At 38.7% G+C, this 20,256-nt stretch overlaps 1 protein-coding gene across 4 annotated transcripts in view; it reads right to left on the minus strand.

The window, feature by feature from the left end:
* Positions 1-20,256, minus strand: part of NTRK2 (neurotrophic receptor tyrosine kinase 2) — a 195,924-nt gene that overhangs the window by 74,799 nt on the left and 100,869 nt on the right. For all 4 annotated transcript variants that reach the window (XM_038125699.1, XM_038125706.1, XM_038125700.1 and 1 more), the window contains one exon: positions 4,614-4,802. In XM_038125699.1, coding sequence (XP_037981627.1) covers positions 4,614-4,802 — 189 coding nt within the window. The remainder of the gene's footprint in view (positions 1-4,613; positions 4,803-20,256) is intronic.

Genomic DNA, 20,256 nt, shown 5'->3' on the forward strand with positions numbered 1-20,256 from the left:
CAAAATAAATAAAAATTGTTTTAGAAAAATTATTTCTGCCAATTTGTAATTTCCCTAATGGAAGTCAACTAGAAGTAAAATAGCTATTATCTAAACTGTATATTCAGACTCCTACACTTGAAAGAACAGAATCTGAAAATGCAGAAATACAGAACATACCCAAATTTCCCATATGAAAGTCACAATCCATGCCACATAATCTGAAATGCAATAGCTATTTATAAGGCCAGTCACTGAAAACATCTTGCCACTAAGCCATCCATTGACTAATCAATGAGCCTGCCCAGTACAGTACACTCTTTTCCAACACTGAAATCAATGAAATTGACAAAATTGAGTGAGTTGCAAGTACAGATTAGCTGGGAAGTGCAAACTGATGTCCGTGCAGCTATTTCTCCACTATGGGGGGCCTGAAACGGTGAGCTTGCAAGCCTCTTCATTAAAGAGCAAAGTTCTAATCTTCCTTTCAGTAGCACCCAAACAACCACAGTGACTTTGTAGGGCAGGGCTGGGAGTTACTGGAGTAAGGCTCAAAGACAATTTTGATTCTCAAAATCCCAAAACTACCTGCAAGAAATTTCTTATCTGAGTTCTGCCCTAAGAATCTCAGCCTGGGCACTTCCACTGACATTTTGTGACCTCTCCTGATGTTTGGCTTTTCACATTTCTACCAACACAACCATGTTATTTACGGACTGCATTTCCACCATTAATCATGGAAATCTAGCAGTAATGGACAGATACATTCCAAGTGCTGGGCTGCAAGTTAAGTGATGAAGAAAGTCCATAGTTGTTCCTCGAGAGAATGGATTTGTTTTCTTTTGTCCTCTTTCAACTGATCTGTTAGTCTTGGCTGATAACTTAAGCAACTACAATTTCTGTGCAGAGGTGTAGAGGACTAGTTTTTAAAATTCCATAATATTAAATAAAATCTCAAATATCTTAGGGTCTGTGACAACTTATAAGATTAGCAAAGCTAATTATCTAGTAAAGGTTAGGATTTATGCTCCCAAGATATTACATTGTCCAGCTGATTTCAGGAGACAAAAGTCTTGCAGGGTTTGCCATCTATGCAAGGTTAATGGACCTGGTGACATTGCTTCTCTACAAAGTTATGCTTCAATTTTCAACAGCAGCAACTGAACCTTGTTGGTAATTCCCAGGCAAGAGGTTTGCAGGTGGACACACCAACACCTGCTTTATAATGGCCTAACTGCAAAGAGCACTGTAGCACAAAGGCTTCTGGCTCTTTCTCACCCATTTGAAATCAGAATTTTCACTATCTGGCAAGAACTGACAAATGAGAAATATCTTCTGCTTTCATACACAAAGGAGCCAAGAAGTCTGGTAGGTGCCTGAAACATGTCTGTGTACCTCAGACTGTATCATTTCAAGGTGAAAATATTCAAGATATTGGAATGGCAGATGAACCCACCAGCCAGCATCAAGCAACAGGACCTGGCATGAAAGGTAAAGCCAGGAGCTCTGGGATAGCATGTCAGACAGACATATACTGAATGAGCTGATGAGAAATACTGGTAGTTAAGCAGTACATATCAGCCAATCCCAACTGGAAGATGGAATCTTCTACTGTTACATCAATTAAAGGTAGAGACGAGTGTTGTGCTGAAATGACAGGAAATGCAGTCCTTCTGAGTGAGCACTGGAACTGAGTGACCACTGAAGTGGATGGGTCTTTGGTCTTCACCAGTTTGCTTTTCCCACCCTGAAGGCTGCATCTTAAGAGGAGGAAAGTGCTGTAACTTTCAACCTGAGACAGACTCTTTGGAAGTCATCACTCTTGGGTTTAGTTATTCAGGAGTGAAAGGACCAAATTACAAGATACAGTGATGGAATTTCAAATGACACTGATTGTAATCAACTTTTTAATTTCCTTTTAAACACATACACTGCTAATTCCTTGCAATGAAGCTTGATACACTGTATTCAGAAACGGTTTTCTGTAGATAGTCATAATATGGCCTAATTAGGTAATAAAAAAGAAGCTTCACTTACTACTAAGAGCAAAAGTATTCCTTCATTTCTGTGAAAACTACAATACAATCTGTGCACAGTTTCACTTAGCTTGATGTCTCACCTCCTTCCACAGACCAACATACACTAAATACAGAAGTACATTTTCCAGCATGACTGTCAGTGATTGTTGGGTTTAATGCTGGTGAACAATGGAACTCAAATCACATAGGAAATAAAAAAAATTGTTTAATTATCTTGCTGGAGATGAGAAATCATATGACATTTGAAGCTGGCACTATTCTATACAAGAACAAGGTACAAAAGTACTTAGGTTAGAGGTTTATAAATACCAGATAAATACATCAGGAGGAGGTTGGCAGGTTAAAAAAGGACAAGCACAGCTCTGTAATAATAAACAACTGAGAAAGAAGGAAAGAACATATGTGACATATATCTGGGAAGCCCATTTTTGCCCAAGACAATTTAATTACACTTTTTTATTGGATAGATGCTCAGTGTGGTAGAAGAAATCTGCCTTGGTTTATACACTGCCATAATTAACCTGATTCTCTCTGCTAAAGCAAGACCACCACCACAACCACCACCCCACCACCAAAACACAAAGACTGGGACCACAGTGGCGATGTGGCAGAATGCAGAGAATCAGCCCCTCAAACCTCCCCAGAGCATCACAGCAAAGTCCTGAAGCATATCCTGCAAGCATTTATACACCAACCAAACTTCATGCACTGTGATTAATTTCCCTGAGACCATGTGGGTTTCATTGCAGCACAGAAAACCAATTACAGACTTACGTATTTTTAGGATCAGGACCTACTTAACACAAGTCAGCCATGATTTAATATGTCTGTACTTAATGTGCAGTTTACTAAATGTGAGAGAATTCTGTATTTTAGTTCACTTTGTGTTTTTCCCTTGGACAGCACGTATGTGGTTTCAACATTAATGCTGATGTTAAAAACTCTGCAGTTACTGGTGTTTATTTAAAGAATTAAGAAGTTGTCTAGTGCAGCTGGGAACAGAGGTACAGTAGCCTCATATTTAAAAGCACAGAGAGCGCTACTGGGGATGTTGCCCATTTATGATTCTTTAGCAGCTTCTATTTTTCACAAGAATTAATGTTCTAATCAGAATGCATCTGTATAACATTTTTCTCATGCTGATCATGTGTTACCAATTCAGTGATTTCCTTGTGATGCCACAGCATATGCTGGGTCAGAATATACAGATTGTTATTATCTGCTGGTAGAAGAGATAATACAGCATTTGTAGCCACAAAATAGTGCCACACAAAAAAAGCTATAATAATATTGAACATCAGGGATGTACAATAAAAAGGCAGAAAAAGACCTCTTGTTGCAGGATCATCCTTTGGGACTGTGCTTAGTGCAACAATCTGGATCTAAATGAGCATTAAGATTCACAAGGTAAGTGGGTAGTTCGGCATCAGTCTTTTTTTGCAGTGTTTGAAGTTATGCATTCGTATAATGTATGCATGCTGTCATGCACAGGTCAAAAAGGATTTTTTGTTACAGCATTTAAGTTTTGCCAAGTTGGAGACAAAGGCTTCCAACCTTGACAGTAAACCCCTATGTTACAGTTTGTGCTAGAAAGTGATATCTTTTAGGGTAGGATACAGACAGGATGTAGTGTCCCTTAGCTGCAAGTGCTCACTAATTATACTGGGAAACTCTAGAGTGACTTCCCAGAGAAACAATTGAGACTCCCAGTGACGCTTCAGGAAAACCTTCTCTGAAACACTTAGAGAACTTAGTGTTCTGATGATAAATAGTAAGCTGTGCAGTTACTATTTATCACAATATCCTTTAGGTTTTTTTTTCAGTTATGTACATTAATGCTAATCACTGGTTCAAATCCCAGCATTTCCCATGTTCAATTCTGAAGCTATTACTATATTTGAAAAGTAGCATCTGAAGTAAGTGATACTTTTTTTTAACTCTTCATAGTTCAATGTGTTTAGCTCTTCATACTTTTTCACATTCCACTTGCTACTAACTGAACATGAAAGAATTTGTATGTAATACATATTGTCTGTCATGCAAACTTCTTCTCTTCTGCTCTAAACATTTAAAACAATTTCTGTCTGTGGAGGTTGAATTGCACAAGGAAATTACAAGAACTGAAGTTCTACAATTTTTACAACTTTACAAATACTCAGATTTGAAAGTTAGGTTATATTAATACGATATCATGATATGATCTGGTGATGTTGATATGATCAATTTAAAAGTAGTGCATATGTAACAATACTGACTTCTGCTTCTGATCCAAGATCTGTTTTCTCCCAAGAATACCTTCAGTGCACAGGACTGGCCAAAGACCACTGAAATCAATGGAAAGGCTACCAGTGACTTTGATGAAATATGGTTCAGGGTTTGAGCATAACACTGCTCTCTTCATTGCCTTGTCACAAGGGCTGAATTTGGCTTAGACAGAGGTAAAGCAGTTCATCCCATGTACCTTTAGTAAATAGCACACATTTTAACCCCACCCCAGGAATTTAGAGTATTTTGTTATGCTCGTTCTGTTAAGGAGCCGAAACACTTGCACAGGCAAAATGAACAATTGAAACACATAGAGTTGTCTGTACTTACAGGTATCTGGCTTGAGCTGACTGTTGGTAATTCCAAAATACTGCGGATTTTCAATGACAGGAATCTTTGTCATCCCAATGATGACTGCATCAGGACCCCCCTCAGAAGAAGACGGAGTGTTACTGCCATTTGAGATGTGGTGGAGGGGACTGGCTGAATCGTCGTCATTGCTGATGACTGAAGACGGACCTAGAGTTAGAAACAAAGATTTTCTTGTAACCCAGTGTATGGTACTCTTCTCTCAGATGAGTAATTTATCTTTTTCTTTTTTTTTTAAAGTTTTGGCCAGTTGTCCTTCATTTCTACAGTCAATAGCTCTCCTCGCATGCCTTGTTGACCTTACCTCAAAAATTTTGTGTCTCTGGGTGCAGATGGAGAACAGTGGTTTTTTTGTCCATTAGTAACTGGGATCAAAACAAGTTTTTGTACTGGTACGTCATCTGGAGTATCAGTGTCCAGTACAGTCTGTCACTGTGCAATATCTCAAAACTTGTTGAAGTAATTTTGTCATTCTCAGAAATAAGCTATGGAATATGCACATCGACTTTTTTGTCCTACTTGAAGCACACAGCAGTAACAGCACAAATCCAGGGAATGCCTGCCCTACCTGGCATTACAACAAGACAAAAGACATGGATCAAATGGGCTCATCCTGATGTGGGAAGCTGCTAATTTCTGAAAGAGACATGGTTCAGGGCCAAAATCCAGGGGACAATTTACATAGTTCCAGAGGTGCAGAGAAGATGCTGAGAAGAGTAGAGGAGTAAAACCTGGAGCTACTGCAGAGAGGTCCATCTTATCCAGCAGCACATCCTACTAGCTCCCCAGTCCATATATAAAATCTAGTCACCTTCCAGAAAAAAGTATATTGCGAACAGTAATTCAGTGACAGTTTTTTGTTTTTTTTTTCACTCCATGCTTTGTATTTTTAATGAAAGTGCCACACAGATAAAACCTTGTAAATGGATTTTTTTAAAAAATATTCTGCTTAGCACAGTGTTCCACTTTTGTGATCTGCAGGGGCCTTTGAACTAACAGCAAATCAGCACAGATAACATTTGAACTCTCGACATCTAACCACCCTGTCACTTAAATTCCACAGTACTTCTTCCAGTTTTAGAAAACCAGAAGTACCATTTAGCAGCAAAGACATTTTTTGCCTAATGTCCTGAGGGAAGAGACAGCAGAGATCACATGTATTTCACTTCATTCTCCATCCACATTAAGTAAGCTTTTTTGGGATAACATCCACATCTTTTAATTGTAACAACCAAAAGACAATGCTAGAAACAGATGGAAAAAAATCATCCACTGGAAGTGCCTATTCTGAAATAGTATCTCTAGCCAACTGCATTTAGCCTCTAGGCAGCAGCAACAGCTTGAGCAAATGTCCCCCCAAAGAAGGGGGCAGAAGAGAAGACCTTGAGGACAACAAAAAGTTGTGTTTACTCCAAGCCACCCAATTGCAACATGTTGGACTCCCAGCCTGAGTTTTAGACTGGACAGAAGGAAGACTGTAGAGGCAAGACAGAGCTGAGTAACCCGCCATGTAGATGGCAGCTGTGTCTGCAGGAGAGATAGGGAATGAAGAGGAGAGAGCAGTGAGACCACCAGCAGGTTCTGTATGCACATTACTAAGGACATGAGAGAAGACAAGCAGGATCCACAGCAGCAGACACACAGCTGAAGAACCAGACGAGAAAAATGACAGTCCCAAGCACAGCAAAGAAAGAGCAGCTTTAAAGAAATTCCTGCTCTTCTGTGGCTCGCTGTATCATTAACAAAATTACTTCATCATTACACATCAGGGCTCACAGCCATAAAACTCAAATATCCTGGCATGTGGCTATTCAACCCTATATTTTGAGACACAAGTATATTCACCCCCCTGTTTAGCTTTTCTTTCTCCCCTGTTGGTTTAATGGTGCATGAGGGAAATGTTCTCATAGTTTGAAAAAGTACTTCCCCCAGCCTGAAATACTAGAAGTAATTTTTCAAATACCTGGCACTTCACGAGAAAGTCACTGTTGACAAATGTAAGTAAAGCCTAGATCACTGCAATTTATCAAGTGAAGTACTCATACCAAGGCTGGTTTTGTCATTACTGATCACTCAGATCCCCACATAATTGACTCCACTGAGAAGGATGCCAGGATAAAGAATTTCAGGTAAAAATTTCTGTAATGAAGGGCAGAGCCTAACAAATTGTGGAAATCAGCCATTCAGATGGCACAGCCAATACTTATGTTAAGTCACAACACATTTTTCAGATGCATAAGAATTGTTTGCACAAACATTTGGAGTGCAACCCCTTTAAAACTGCATTCAGTTTTTGGTAGATACCATCCTTACATCTCTAAACTTTCTGAATCTCTACTTGTTGCTTAAAAAAAAAAAAGCAGGCTGTTTAATATTTTCTTGGGGAAAACAAAATACTTTTACACTAATATACTTTAGTATGAGGATCAAATCCCTTCTCTTGCAGCAAACAGGGAAATTCACTCCACTCTGAAAGTTAATAGATGCATGCATGTCTTTAAGTCCTTTTCAGTCCTGCTGTTCTCTGCTGCACAGGAGGAGGCTCTTTTGTCATTGTTTGCTTCCAACAAACATGACGTGATGGCAACGAAAAATGACCATTACACATTTCTAGACGTTAAAGTGGGACAATGACTAAGGAACTCAGTCTATTCATTGAATAATTTCTGCAGTATTTCAAGATCCAATTTTGTATGGTGAACTACTATTTTCAACCAATATAAACTGCAAAGTGCTGCAGGTGAAAAGTAGACAACTATTCTGTAAATCTACGCAATTATGTTTACTTGTAAAAGCTAGTCTTCTGTGTGGTATGAAGCTGGTTCCAAATATATACAGCTCTCTGATGTAGGTGAGGGAAACCTGGAAAATAAGGTGACTTTCATGCCAGTTCCTGGCAGTACAAAACAGTTAAAGAAAAGATTCAATTCTAGGAACCTTGTTGCTATATCACTCTGTGACCCCTCTTATTAGCAACATCACATGCAATGGTTTTTGTGAATAGTTGTTTGCATTCAAAATCCTATTCCTTGTCTATTTCTTCTCTAATTAAGAGAGAATTCTCTCTAATTCTCTAATTAGAACCCCTCAGATGAATTTTTTTTGTGTATCAGAGGCAGATGAGTTCACATCCTTTCAAGCTTCTTTTTCCTGACCTTCTTTATCAATGTGAGCAAACTTTTACATAGACCATTTCTACGCTTGTTTATTTGCTAGACTATCTACTCATCAAAAAGTTACATTTAATTGTTTGAGTCCACTAAGCCACATTACAGCTGTAGACCAGCCAGCTCTGCAGCTGGCTGTGATATTCAAGTAATGTAAAAGCATTTCTAGGATGCAAGATGAGACTATCACCTGTGCCGACAAGAAATGAGAGCTGCCCTTTTCTGAATGGCCTCTGCTCAAAATGAAGGATAATTTCTTGAAGCACCTTGGAGTGTGATTTCATCCACATGAAATGCGGTCACTGAATTACTTGTCAAAGGTAGAACAAGTATGGTAATTAGACTCAGTCACCTACTACTGCCTCTGGTTTTCATAAAATCTGCTCTTTGTTTTAGACCTGAAAACTGAAAATTTTAGACAAAATATAGTAGGTGGACATGAAAGTCATGGGTCATCAGTAGTCACTAGCTATTGTCAAGAGGTGATTCACAGCTGTCTTAAGCTTTTAAGAAGACTCCAGAGACCTTCTACCAGTGTGCTGCCCAGAATCTTCCCTTGATAGCACTTTTAGACAATTTTTCTTAAGAAGACAAGTTGGAGACACACAAGAATCTGTTCTCTGCTTTGAGGAAGATGTGGACTATCCACCACAGAGATGAATTTCTCTTCTATTTGATATTAAGCTAAAGACTTATCCATTCTGCATCATCTGGGCTCAAGAAAAATCCCTTTTGTGTCCAAAAAAAAAGTCCAGCAGCTCTCTAAAAAAGTTGTGACATGTAAAAAGACCAATTCTGTTTGAAATTGATGAGCTATAATAAAACCAAAAGCCTCCAACAACTGGGAGAGGAATAATCCTCAACACACAATATGGGGAGAGGCAGAAACAGCAAACTTCACTTACTGCACATCCCAAGGAGAACTGTGCTATCCTTCAAACAGTGTATGTCTGCACTGTACTTTACCTTGGTGGTGCCAAAAAAAAATTAGTTTCCCTAGGTTAAGAAATAAAATTTAATTCTATTATTTTCAAGGTGTACTGCTATTTTTGAGCAGGCAAAGGAGATTCAGTATTAATACATACAGACTTTCATGAGAAAAAGCTAAGAAAATTTGGATTGTGCAGCCTACAAAAGAGAAGGCTTCAGGGTGACTTCATTGCATCCTTCCAGTAACTGAAGGGAGCCTATAGGAAAGATGGAGCAAAACTATAGACAAGAGCATACAGTAACAGGACAAGGGGCAATGGCTTAAAACTGAAAGAAAGTTGGATTAAATTAGATATTAGGAAGAAATTCTTTGCTGTGAAGGTGGTGAGGCACTGGAAAAGGTTGCCCAGAGCCATTCTATGGTTCATTATACTCATATCACCATCAGAGTTAATGCAGTGTTAATGTGCAGGCTACACTGCTATTTGTTGGGGCTACTTTTGCACTACACATTTCTGTGCAACACACATCACTCCAGTTGTTCCTGAAGTCACCACTAATAGCTCAGGCACACTGGAAGACAGTAGGGGTATTAAAATACCACAAACCCACCTTGATTTTAGCTTTGTGGTTGGAGTTGTGCATTTGCAAGAATGCATCTACCTACTCAACTGTTAGGAAGCAGGTCATGTAAAAAGCAGCATTTATAGAGACAATTTTGTACTGTGATGCCTTAATAAACATTGTTCCTTCCACGAAAAATTGTGATGATTCCTAGGATGGTTTCTCAATGGACCTTGCACTAGCATTAGCTCTTAGTTCCCCTGGGAACAGGGATCAGTCTGTGCCAAGACATGGTAACAGCACACTGTCAAGTTAAAAGCACAACAGTGAATGTATGTCACATCAGTCAGCACCTCTGCTAAATTCCAAGGCTATACTGAATCTTCTTTTTTTCTTTTAGGAGGAAGGTATTTTTTCATCAGTTAAATACATTGTTCTGAAAAGCAATTAGACAAGTTTTCTTGTCCTGTGAGATTCCCATGTTTGCTGTAGATTTTTATATTTTCTGCATGATTGAAATGAAAATATTATGCTTCAGCAAGAGCAGATATTCATTTTTCCCTCTTTTCAAAGCAAGAGCCAACATTCTCACCAGAAGAGACACCTTTTTAGCTTTACTCTAAAAATTGTGATCTTATCTCTTACTCCCTCTGGAAGACAAGTAATCAATCACAGCTTGTTACGCTTTTTTTCTAACTAAGGTGCTAAGTTTTACTTCAAATATTCCTTTGTATTTCCATGTTCAGAAACTGTGGTACCAAACATGGTACCAGTACTGTTGGACTGGACAAGAAAGCCAGCACAATAGAAAGAAATGCAATCATAGAAAACATATTTTATACTATTGGTCTCTTAAAATGCAGTATGTTTTATATAGGGAATTGAATTAAAAGATGTAAATAAAACTCAAGAAAAAACCCAAAACCAAACCAACCAATCAACCAAAAGAAGACTGAATATGCTTCCAAAGAGAAACAAGTAAAGTCTTGCTTTGCTTGGTGGAGATATTCAAAGTGAAGTCAGATTGTTCTGCAAATCTAGAGTGGACTTATTAAAACTATGGTCTTTGCTTTGCAGTTGCCAACACTTGTAATGAGGGAAAGCTCAAGGCAAGGCACTCCCATGTTTTGTCAGCAGTTCAGCTGTGTGGAGCAATAGCACATCTTGCCTCTATCCACTTTCTAATTGACCTTTCCTGTCTCATATCCCCATCCTTGCCAGCTACCCAGACAGCAGCCATGAGTCTCAGTCTTTGTGTAGGCATCTCTACAGTCACTGTCACATGCAGTTGTGAAATGAGTATTAAGGGCTTAATCGTCCTTTGTTGTGCTGAAAAACCACAAGATCACCCTAAAAAGCATTATACCCAAGTCCATCCTGCTAAATCATATTGCTCTTCACAGATCAAAGAGTGCATGTCCTTCTACCCTGGAACAGTACACTGAGCCAAAATCCACACTGCTACACATTAAATCTGTGACTCAGAAAACTGAGACTTGCCAGGCTTTAGTGTTTAAAGGATAAACAATTTCACATCTTCTGACAGGTATCATCAATCTGTTTAACTGATTTACACCCACCAGTGCTTGTTTAAGCTTGTACTCTGTTGCTTCTTGACACATGAGATGAGAAAAACCTTTTGACACTGCCCAAGAAGTTCAGTTCCTACCCAAGAGAATGCTCCCAGGAAGTCAGGAGAACCCAAACGGAGTGCTGGAGAACATCCTCACATCCAGCAGACAAATACTCTGTTCCCCACCAGCATGTGCTTCTAACATTCTCTGAATAACAAAAGTAAGTAGGCTTCTTGAAGGTCCTTCAAAGGAGAGTGGGAAATCAGGGTTTAAACTCCAGAAGAAATCCCTAGGAATCTGTTCACTTACAACTATTGCAAAACAAACTGGAGAAATCAGTTTGAAAATCTTTATGAAATTAGACCAATTCAATGGTGAATTGTTTTGTTTGGGTGATCAAGGACAAAAGGTATTTTGCCTTTGTTTTCATGTAAAAAATCAATGTTTAATGTTTTCTCATTTGTTGCAGCTTCAGAAGAAGCCTAAATTGTTTGGTTGTCACTGTACCATTTTCATACAGAGCAAATGATCTACATTGTTGGATTATCTTCATTCCCACAACGAATGACAACGAATAATTTAAGTAATGCAAACCTTTGAGTCTAATGAAATAACAGGTATGTTATTTAGCTTTACAGTACCAAATTTCCAGTGTTGCTAGGTGTCAAGATGCCTTTTCCCTAAAACACATGTTCTCCTTGCAGGAAAACCTATTTCAAATGCCTAGCTCCACTACAAAGGAGCAAACATCCAATCTGGGTAATTTCCATTGACATGACTATGCACAGATTTTAGCCACTCAATATTTCATCAGGGCTTTTTGTTCTGGCTTTGAATCTAAGAGCCACAGCTGCATATTTGTTTTCTTGGGTTTTATTCTGGTGCGTGACTGTGAAAGAATCCCAGGCAGTTCCTTTCAGCTGCCTTTCTCCTCACAACCTCCTCTATACTCCCCTGTATCCATGCATTCCTGCATCCCCTCACACACAAGCCTAGAGCAATTGTTTCTGCAAGGACCAACTCTCAAGGATAGCCTAGGGGACGCCTTCATAATGCAAGTGACTCCCGAAAGTCATGCAACCTACAGGGCGCAGGGATAAAGACACCGGTGTCTTGGTCTGGGGCAGACTGGCAAGAAAGTTCACCCAAGGAACCTCCTTTGCAGCACTGCAAAACCCTGAAGGAAAAAGAATGAGGTGTCTAATACATACTTTGGCTGGACAGGATGAAAGGCTCCTAACCCCTCTGCCCTGGTTTCACTCCAGGGCCAGCTCTCGCCAGGGATGCTATCAACAAAACCTCAACCTGCATCACAAAGGTTGCTGATTTCTTTTTCCCTTTCATCCAGAATGGAAGGCATTTGTGAAACAGTTCTAACAACTGCAATCTGGCATGCATTCTTATGCACCATAACCAATAAATCCACGTAGATCATCCACAATGCAGTCTGCACTACTATTAGTTTTGATTTGTAGGCAATGGGAAGAGCACTTTGGCATTGAATTACCCAGCACTGAAGGTGGGATCTCTGTCAAAGTCACAACCAGAACCTGGGAAGAACTGTCAGCCCCAGCTATCAAACCACAAAGCCCTTTGGGACTCATCTCATAGCCCTCCTCAGATATAGTGGCTGTACAGCCATTCACTGCTTTGTGGACACATTTGCAGTATCTGCAGCTCAGATGATATGCCCTATTTTGAAGAATGAGAAATTTATGGCCTTTCATTATTGGTAGTCAAATGAAACACAGACCTAACAAAAAAACCTACCTGGGATGTGGGATATTAATCAATATTAATGCATGAGCTAGAGAATGAAAAAACAAGGTAGAAAACGTGAAAGAATTTAAGAAAAATTATTTATCATTTTTAAATATAGATTATCAGCACTATAGTCATTATAGTCATCTGCAGGCTTGGATATCTTGGAAGCATGGGTAAAATTACTATCCTTCAAAAGTTCTACAGTGAAAAATCACCATAATAATAAAAAAGATCAACTGGAATGTACTTGCTGGCATCAAGCAAAAAAAAAATAATTCACCTGAAATTAAATCCTTGTTGCCTTTCATTTCATTTAAGAACTATTTAATTAAAAACTGCTTCCTTACAGACTTCTCATAAATAATATAAGTGCGAATCTTACCACTTCTAAGACTGGGAATGAGGTCCTCTGTTGTCTAGAAGATAAATACAAAGTGTACAGAAGCAATAAAATTTTCCCCATGCTGCTTTGGCTGTCAGAGAAGAACAAAGCTATTTGGAGTAGTTAACGTGAATAATTTTCCTAATTCTGTTCAGTTCAACATAGTTAGATGATAAGGCAGATATGCTAGATTGAGGAGAAAACATCCCTGATTTTGAATTGTATTTGATTGTGCGGGATTTTTTAAGAAAAAAAAAAAAGCATTTCTAATGACACTATCTAAATGTTTTTAAGCCTCAGTGATTATTTCCTTGAAGCAGAGAGATACTATCTACAGGCCTCTTCCATTCAAGCATATCAAATGAAAATACAATACGGAAAAATCTAGAAAGACTCAGAAACTTGATGAAAAACTGAAGAACTGGGATTTCTTTTATCCTGTGAGGAGGTACACAAGGATAGCCTTCCAATACATGGTTACAATTTTTATTGCATGTCTTTGACAAACAGGATCTAAAAGTTCCATGATAGAAGTGCATTAAGAAAGACTACGGTAAAAACTTTAGATCCTCAGGAACTTTGGAAAAGATCTTGCTTCCATGAGCTCTGGAATTGCTCATAGAAGACTCAGAAAGCTCCACTTCTGGATTTCTTGAAGCCACATGAGGAAAAATGTCTCTTGGGAAAGATGCAGGCATAATTGATACAGATTTCGGATAGGGAAGGATCTCCCAGGTGTTCCTTCATCTCTAAACTTCCATAATGATAAAAAGATAGACCACGAGTGATCTTATAGGAAACACCTTAGGTCTTCAAATGTTGATTTATGTCTATTCAGAACCAAAGGAAGCCCAGAGCTCAACAAATACACATCATAGCTTAATGAAATGTGTATATTTCTATACATTAGCAGCTCATTTTTCCAGCCCACAGAATAAAGATAGGTTTAGCTGGGTGAGAGGAACACCTGTGTTCTACTACACAGTGGGTTATTCTACTAGAACACACATTTTTTAATAGCATTATTTACATAGAATTCATTTCAGTGGGAAATTTTCCTTTATTTCTTCTGAAAAACTTTCATCAGTGGAAGTGTTAATTACATGACACAGTAACACAAAGTCTTGTATAACTTCTTACTTTCTGTCAGTGCAAGACTATTACAGGCCCCCAACATTTGCATGGGTTATAAAATCAACACTACAGTGAAATATACCTCTGAATTTGTTTCAAACAAGCATTCCAGAATAACAGCTTCCAAATTTTTTTTTACTTACAGCCCGACTAGCTAACCTTAAACCTGAGAAGCTACAAAGAAGCAAAACTAAATCAACCCAAACATCATGTTCAAATTGTAAACAACATCTGCAGAAATCTGGTTTTGCTGTTCACTAAGCTCTCACTGAGATGATCTTACAGCCCATCTAGAGCTGTTTTTAATTTGCATTGATGGGGCCTGTCTCCTCTTCATCTCCAAACACTTCTCATCCTGCAAAACTGGTTTTAAAAACGAAATACAAAGGCCTACATACACGTGAAGAGAAGGGCATGGGAAGGTGGTGAACTAACACTCCCATATATTCCCTGTCAAGAAGTTTGCTTTCACCTTAAGTGAACAGGTTTTGGATGCTGATGGCCCCAATTTTGCATGTATTTCAAAGGTAGTAGCTGGGCTTTGGAAGAGGGCTGCTGGAAGGGCAGAGGACTTTGGCACAGAAGACAAGCTGTCCTAAACTAGCCCTCAGTGAGCATGAGAGAAGACAGAGCTAACTTTCCTTCCTAAACATTAACACCTGATATTTTATTCCAATTTATATTAGATTACTTAGCAACGGTGAAACTGATTCCTTTTGTTTCTGTGCAACAGCAGCCCTTTCTCTGCAGAACCTGTTTTCAAAGCATTGAGCAATATATATATCCCAGGCCTTTAAACAGATCAGAGACCATGAGAAAACCTTGATGGCCACAAAGAGACTGGCAAGAATCTTCTTCTGTGAAGTTTTTGGGTGCTCAGAAATCATGTGTCATGAAAAATACTCATGATATCCAGGTGAAGTATTTGGAGCAGTCTTACCAGCAGACCCACTCTAGCACTTCTTCTGTGCACCTCTAAGAAATCATAAGGAAAGGAAAACCAGCCATTTCCATTGTAATTGATTGTAATAGAGCATTACGCTCGATTAAATCTTTTGGACGCTGTTTAAAGAACAGGTCACCTGTGGAGATGGTAGGAAACATAACAGGCTGTTTGGAGCAATATCCCAGCCAAAACATCTTCAGATTGAAGATACAGAATTGCCTTCCAACAACACCCTTCCTTCCCAAAGCACAATTCCTAAGGTAGTGAAGCTTTACATTCTCAAAATCCTTTTCTAATGCAGATCTAAAAATTACTACAGTGGAACAAATGACACTCATACATAGAAAGGAAACATGTCAAACTTCTGTTACAGCAGCATTGCTCACAAGCTATAGGATTAGCTGCACAAATTGACTGTCTTGCCTCTACATGATAAACCTCTACTGCCATTTACAGACACCTCCTCCTCCTCCCTGCCACATGATGCCTCATCTGCTGGAGATTCTTCCTGTTACCTCTCTTCTGCCAGCTATCCTTGAAATTGCTGCTATGGGAAGCACGAAAATGCCACATACTCAAACCTATTTGCAACATATCAGCTAGAGCAGCCATCCCAAAAGTGGCCACACCACAAACTCTAGCAGTTTTGCTACAGCAGATTTGGAAATGGATGCATTAATTCTGAAATTGGTCAGGACACCACAATGACGTTTTGCTAAAATATTGGAAGCATCTCTACTTCCATTCTTCAAGGCTCTGAACAATGCAGAGTTTCTCTTCATCCAGGATGCTCCACATAATACTTTTATAAATTAATTCTGCTTCTTCTTCTGAGTATTTTTAATATATCCCTTAGCATTTTTCTGATGGGTCTCCTCTGCTTATTTACTCACTTCCTTTTTTATAAAGAATTTCATTTATCACACTTAACTGAGTCTCATCTATCCTCAGTTTTTCCAACAACATGGCATCCTGTGGTGTTGTCATTTTTATGTTAGGATTAAACAGCATTAGTACTTGTGAAATTCAAGTATTCTGGAATGACATTCATTTATTTTCAGTCTAGTTTCCTCTTTTATCAAAAATTCAGTCATGGCTGTTTCTTAGCAACAGATTTATCAGAACAGATTTGCATAAAAATCAAATACTCTCAAAAGGAAACTGCTAGAGAACAGCCTTATTCCTGACCACCATTAAAAGCAAAAACTATAAAGCAGCAGAAAATGGTTTTGTAATTCCACACAAAATCTAATGAACGTATGTATAATATTGGCACCAATTGAAGTAGATGACCTTATAAACTTTCCTAAATAATGTATCTCTGAAATGATCTGCAAAAATCATCTGCTCACCTTCAGAGATCAATAGGAAAAAAACAAAAACCAGAGGCACAAACCATGCACAGCCACAATCCTCTATTGCACTGGACTAGATTAAAAATTGGTATCCGCAATGGTCACACACAAAATGGTCTCAAAGGACTAAGCTGCAAAAGGCATAGTTGTGTGTGAAAAATGCCCACAATCAATTCAACCACAGTAGTACTAGGTAACCAATAATTGGACTTCAGTGCAGGAGCACAATTGGTATTTCATTCTCTAGAGTCACCAGAGATCTATGCCGTATCTATCTATCTATCTATCTAATCGCCACATTTATAATGTAATTTCAGTAAACTCCAAGTTCTTAATTTTCACAGTCTTTAGAAAGAATTCATTTTCCCCCAAAGATTTTTCCATGCCTTACTTCTCTTTGCCAGATGAGGTTTTCCTTTTAAAATCCAATTTAATGTGCTAAACTCCAACTAGCTAGTTCGTCACAAATGTAAAGAAAAGCAAATTCAGAGATAGGGTGAAAGAGTCAAACCAAACACAAAGTATTAAATCCTTTCAACAGATAAAGTGGAATAGCAATACCAAGAGTCCAATTCCCTTCCTCTTAATATCAGCCGGGAGTAAGTTATTATATTGATAATGGTTTAAAATTCCTATGAATGACACTGAAATTAGGACTGCTGTCTTTTTATTAAGAATTATGACAACCTTTTTGGCAAATGCAGTCTTCTCCTGCTGTGGCACTTAGTTGTGGCACTTAGTTATGTCACTGAAAGGTAGCATCTATAATATATGGTCGCACTTGAATTATGTTAGGAATGGGTTAAAGTAATTTATCTGTATTATTCTCACAAGACAATGCCAAAAAGGTAATTGCCCATATTTGTACTACTACATTATAGGGAATGTCAGTTTTATGTCTTCCTAATGTTTAACTGAAAATCTATAATATCCATTTCTGTTCCTTGCTGAAAAATTAATGTAAGACCAAAACATGAAATTCCAACTCTGGTCATGCTCAGACAAAACTCCCACTGAAGCCAGTGGGAGTATTGCCAGGGAGAGGATTAAAGACAGTGAGATTTACTTCATGCTACCAGACATGTAAAACCTACAGAGATAGATTTTCTTTATGATGCTTCTGGGACTATTAAAATTAGGGAGATATTGGTCTTTCACCTTTCAGTCAAGCAGTCATGTGTGTTTGCGGGAAAGGGAAAAATGCAAGGCAGACAAGCCATATTGCTGGAGGGTGCTTAATGGCAGGCTGGAAGCCAGAAGAAGTGAATCCCTCCTGCTGTGCATTATCCCTTCCCTTCTCCTCTAAAAGGCCCAAAAAGAGGCAGCCAATAGCAAGGCAGCAAGCCTGGATCCCTAGTAAACAGCACTAGTTGGATGGAGTGCAGCAAGCTCATCATTACAAAAAAAATATTGAAGTCATCCATAAAATTCATGCCATTCCAGCATCTGAAGCATGCCTGGGCATATGGACCTTTGGGAGGCTTTTAGATGGGCCCTGTGCCACAGAGATAAAACAACTCTAAAGGTACATGGCAGGAAGTAGTCAAGACATAACAGCTTCATTGAGCTTCTGCCAGGGCAGGTGGACCACACCAGCAACTAGAGGAACCTGCTGCCCTCTAGGTGGGTTCCTGGCTCTGCAGGGAGGGGACGTTGCATTCTTGGGGTTCTCAGGTTTTACTGGCCTCCACTGAGTAATATTAACTTAAATGGATACAGAAACTCTTTTTTAAAAAGTACGTGATTTGTCAACTAAACATTTGGGATGGTACTGTTTGTCAGTAGTTTCCAGAGGCATTAGAATCTGGTGTGCTAAAAAAGCTACAACTTTTCTTCATTTACCAACCAATTTCTCCATATTTTCATGATGTGGCAGCAGTGCCCAAGGAACAAAGGTATGACAACCTGAAACAGATGAGTTATTTAACCAATCTGCAAAAATGAAGGAAAAAGTAAGTCCTGAGCTACTCACTCACTTCAATTTTTATTAGAAAAAAACATGTCGCTATAGATTAATTTTTTTAAATGAAATCTCATTCTTAAGAGCATGATTACAACAACAAGTAATAATCCAAAACTGCAGTGATGACAGCGTTGTGATCTATCCAGGATCAGAACCAGGGCTCTAGTGTAACCAGAAAAGCATTGGTCCTTTATGTCCTATAACACACAGGTGGAAAACCTCATGAATGCAGTGTTAAACTTACATTTACACTCTGTATTGAAAAAAGTAAATCTCATAGTAGTTTGATTAATGGCACCTGAAGCGAAATCTGCATGTTTCCCAAGGGAGAAAAAAGGTTTCCAAAATTTCCACTGCCCTCTTATAGATGATGAAACTCTTCGATTTTGTTGATCACAAGGCAACTCAGTCTCTCTGCCATCAATCTTCAACCTCTCTTCTTCCTCTGCCAAAGGTTGCCCTTTCCTGGCATGAGTAGCTGTCCCCTGGCAATCAGTGATCAAACTATCATGTGGGACATCTACCTATCATTAGTGGTTACAGCTGCTCTCACCATGTTCAGACCAGAACCCAGGAGCAAAAAATGTTAGAGCCTTGCAGTTAGGAACCACTGATTCCAGAGGGTATGCCACTACCTCCTAATGACAGGTTACAGCTTCACCTGGGTTCCAGGACAGTTGAGTTCAACAGCAACAGGATATATATACATATACCTTTGGATTCCATCAAAGTGTGAAGTTGCAGCAAGTGATGGAAACTTGGCATCTTCATTAGAAAGAAAAAGCATGATGATAAATCTTTGCCTTCCTCTTAAAAAGACACGTGGCTCTTCACACTTTTTTTGAGCTATTGATAAAGTCTGATGAAGTGTGTTTCTTTACCTGGAAGGAGACTATGCCAACTCCCAAGGGAAAAACAATGCCAACATATGGGAAGGGGTAACTTGTCTTAGCACACAGAAAGTAGAAGGCTCGTCTTAGCATGCTCTGCTTCAAAAACTGTACTTCAAATGCCTGGAGAAAGGAAGTGCTCAGGCAAATCACAGTCAACTTACCTGATTTTGAGTCATACTCTCATAAGCAAACAAATGCAGAGTTGATGATATGGGTTGTATTAAAAACATTTAATGTATTTAAAAATTATACACCTGAGCAACTAGTAATAACACAGTTGTGTTATCCTTCACAAATGCTATTAGACACTGAGATATCCATCAATGGGCTACTTGGTACCCAGAAGACAGACTTCAAGAAGCCAAGCAGACAGGTACATTACAGCATACAGGTAGTATCTCAGATAACCAAAAAATTCCTTTTGGCTCATAGAAGATAAAACTAAGAGAGAAACTGACTTCCTAGATTATCTAATCCCCTGACATTAATGGGAAAAGTCAATGACCAGGTCTTACCAGGAGGAAGCCAACACCAATATTCTTTCATAATTTTGACTTCCGTGTCGTATTTACAGCAACACATAGAGTTTTGAATCTGAATGAAAATGGGAGTATTACATAAATGTTTTCTTTTCAAAAGCATAGACTTATCAAGATTTCACATTTTGTTCTAATTCTGTTAGTTAATCTCTACAGTTACATAGAGTCCTCTGACTTTTCCTAGGATTTTTAAGAAATCTAATATAAGTGAAGCAACTTTTTATGACTATGCAATGATTACATAGAACAAAGTGTACCAGGAATCTCTGATATGGCTAGCCCTATTGACCTTCTCTCTGAGACATTTGGGGATGAAAAGTCTAAGCTAATTTATAAGCTCTGACCTCAGCATCATGCTAGCTCTCATAAGGAAACATTAAAATTGATTGCATG

The sequence above is a fragment of the Motacilla alba genome, chromosome Z (assembly GCF_015832195.1).
Source record: "Motacilla alba alba isolate MOTALB_02 chromosome Z, Motacilla_alba_V1.0_pri, whole genome shotgun sequence".
Taxonomy (NCBI): Eukaryota; Metazoa; Chordata; class Aves; order Passeriformes; family Motacillidae; genus Motacilla; species Motacilla alba.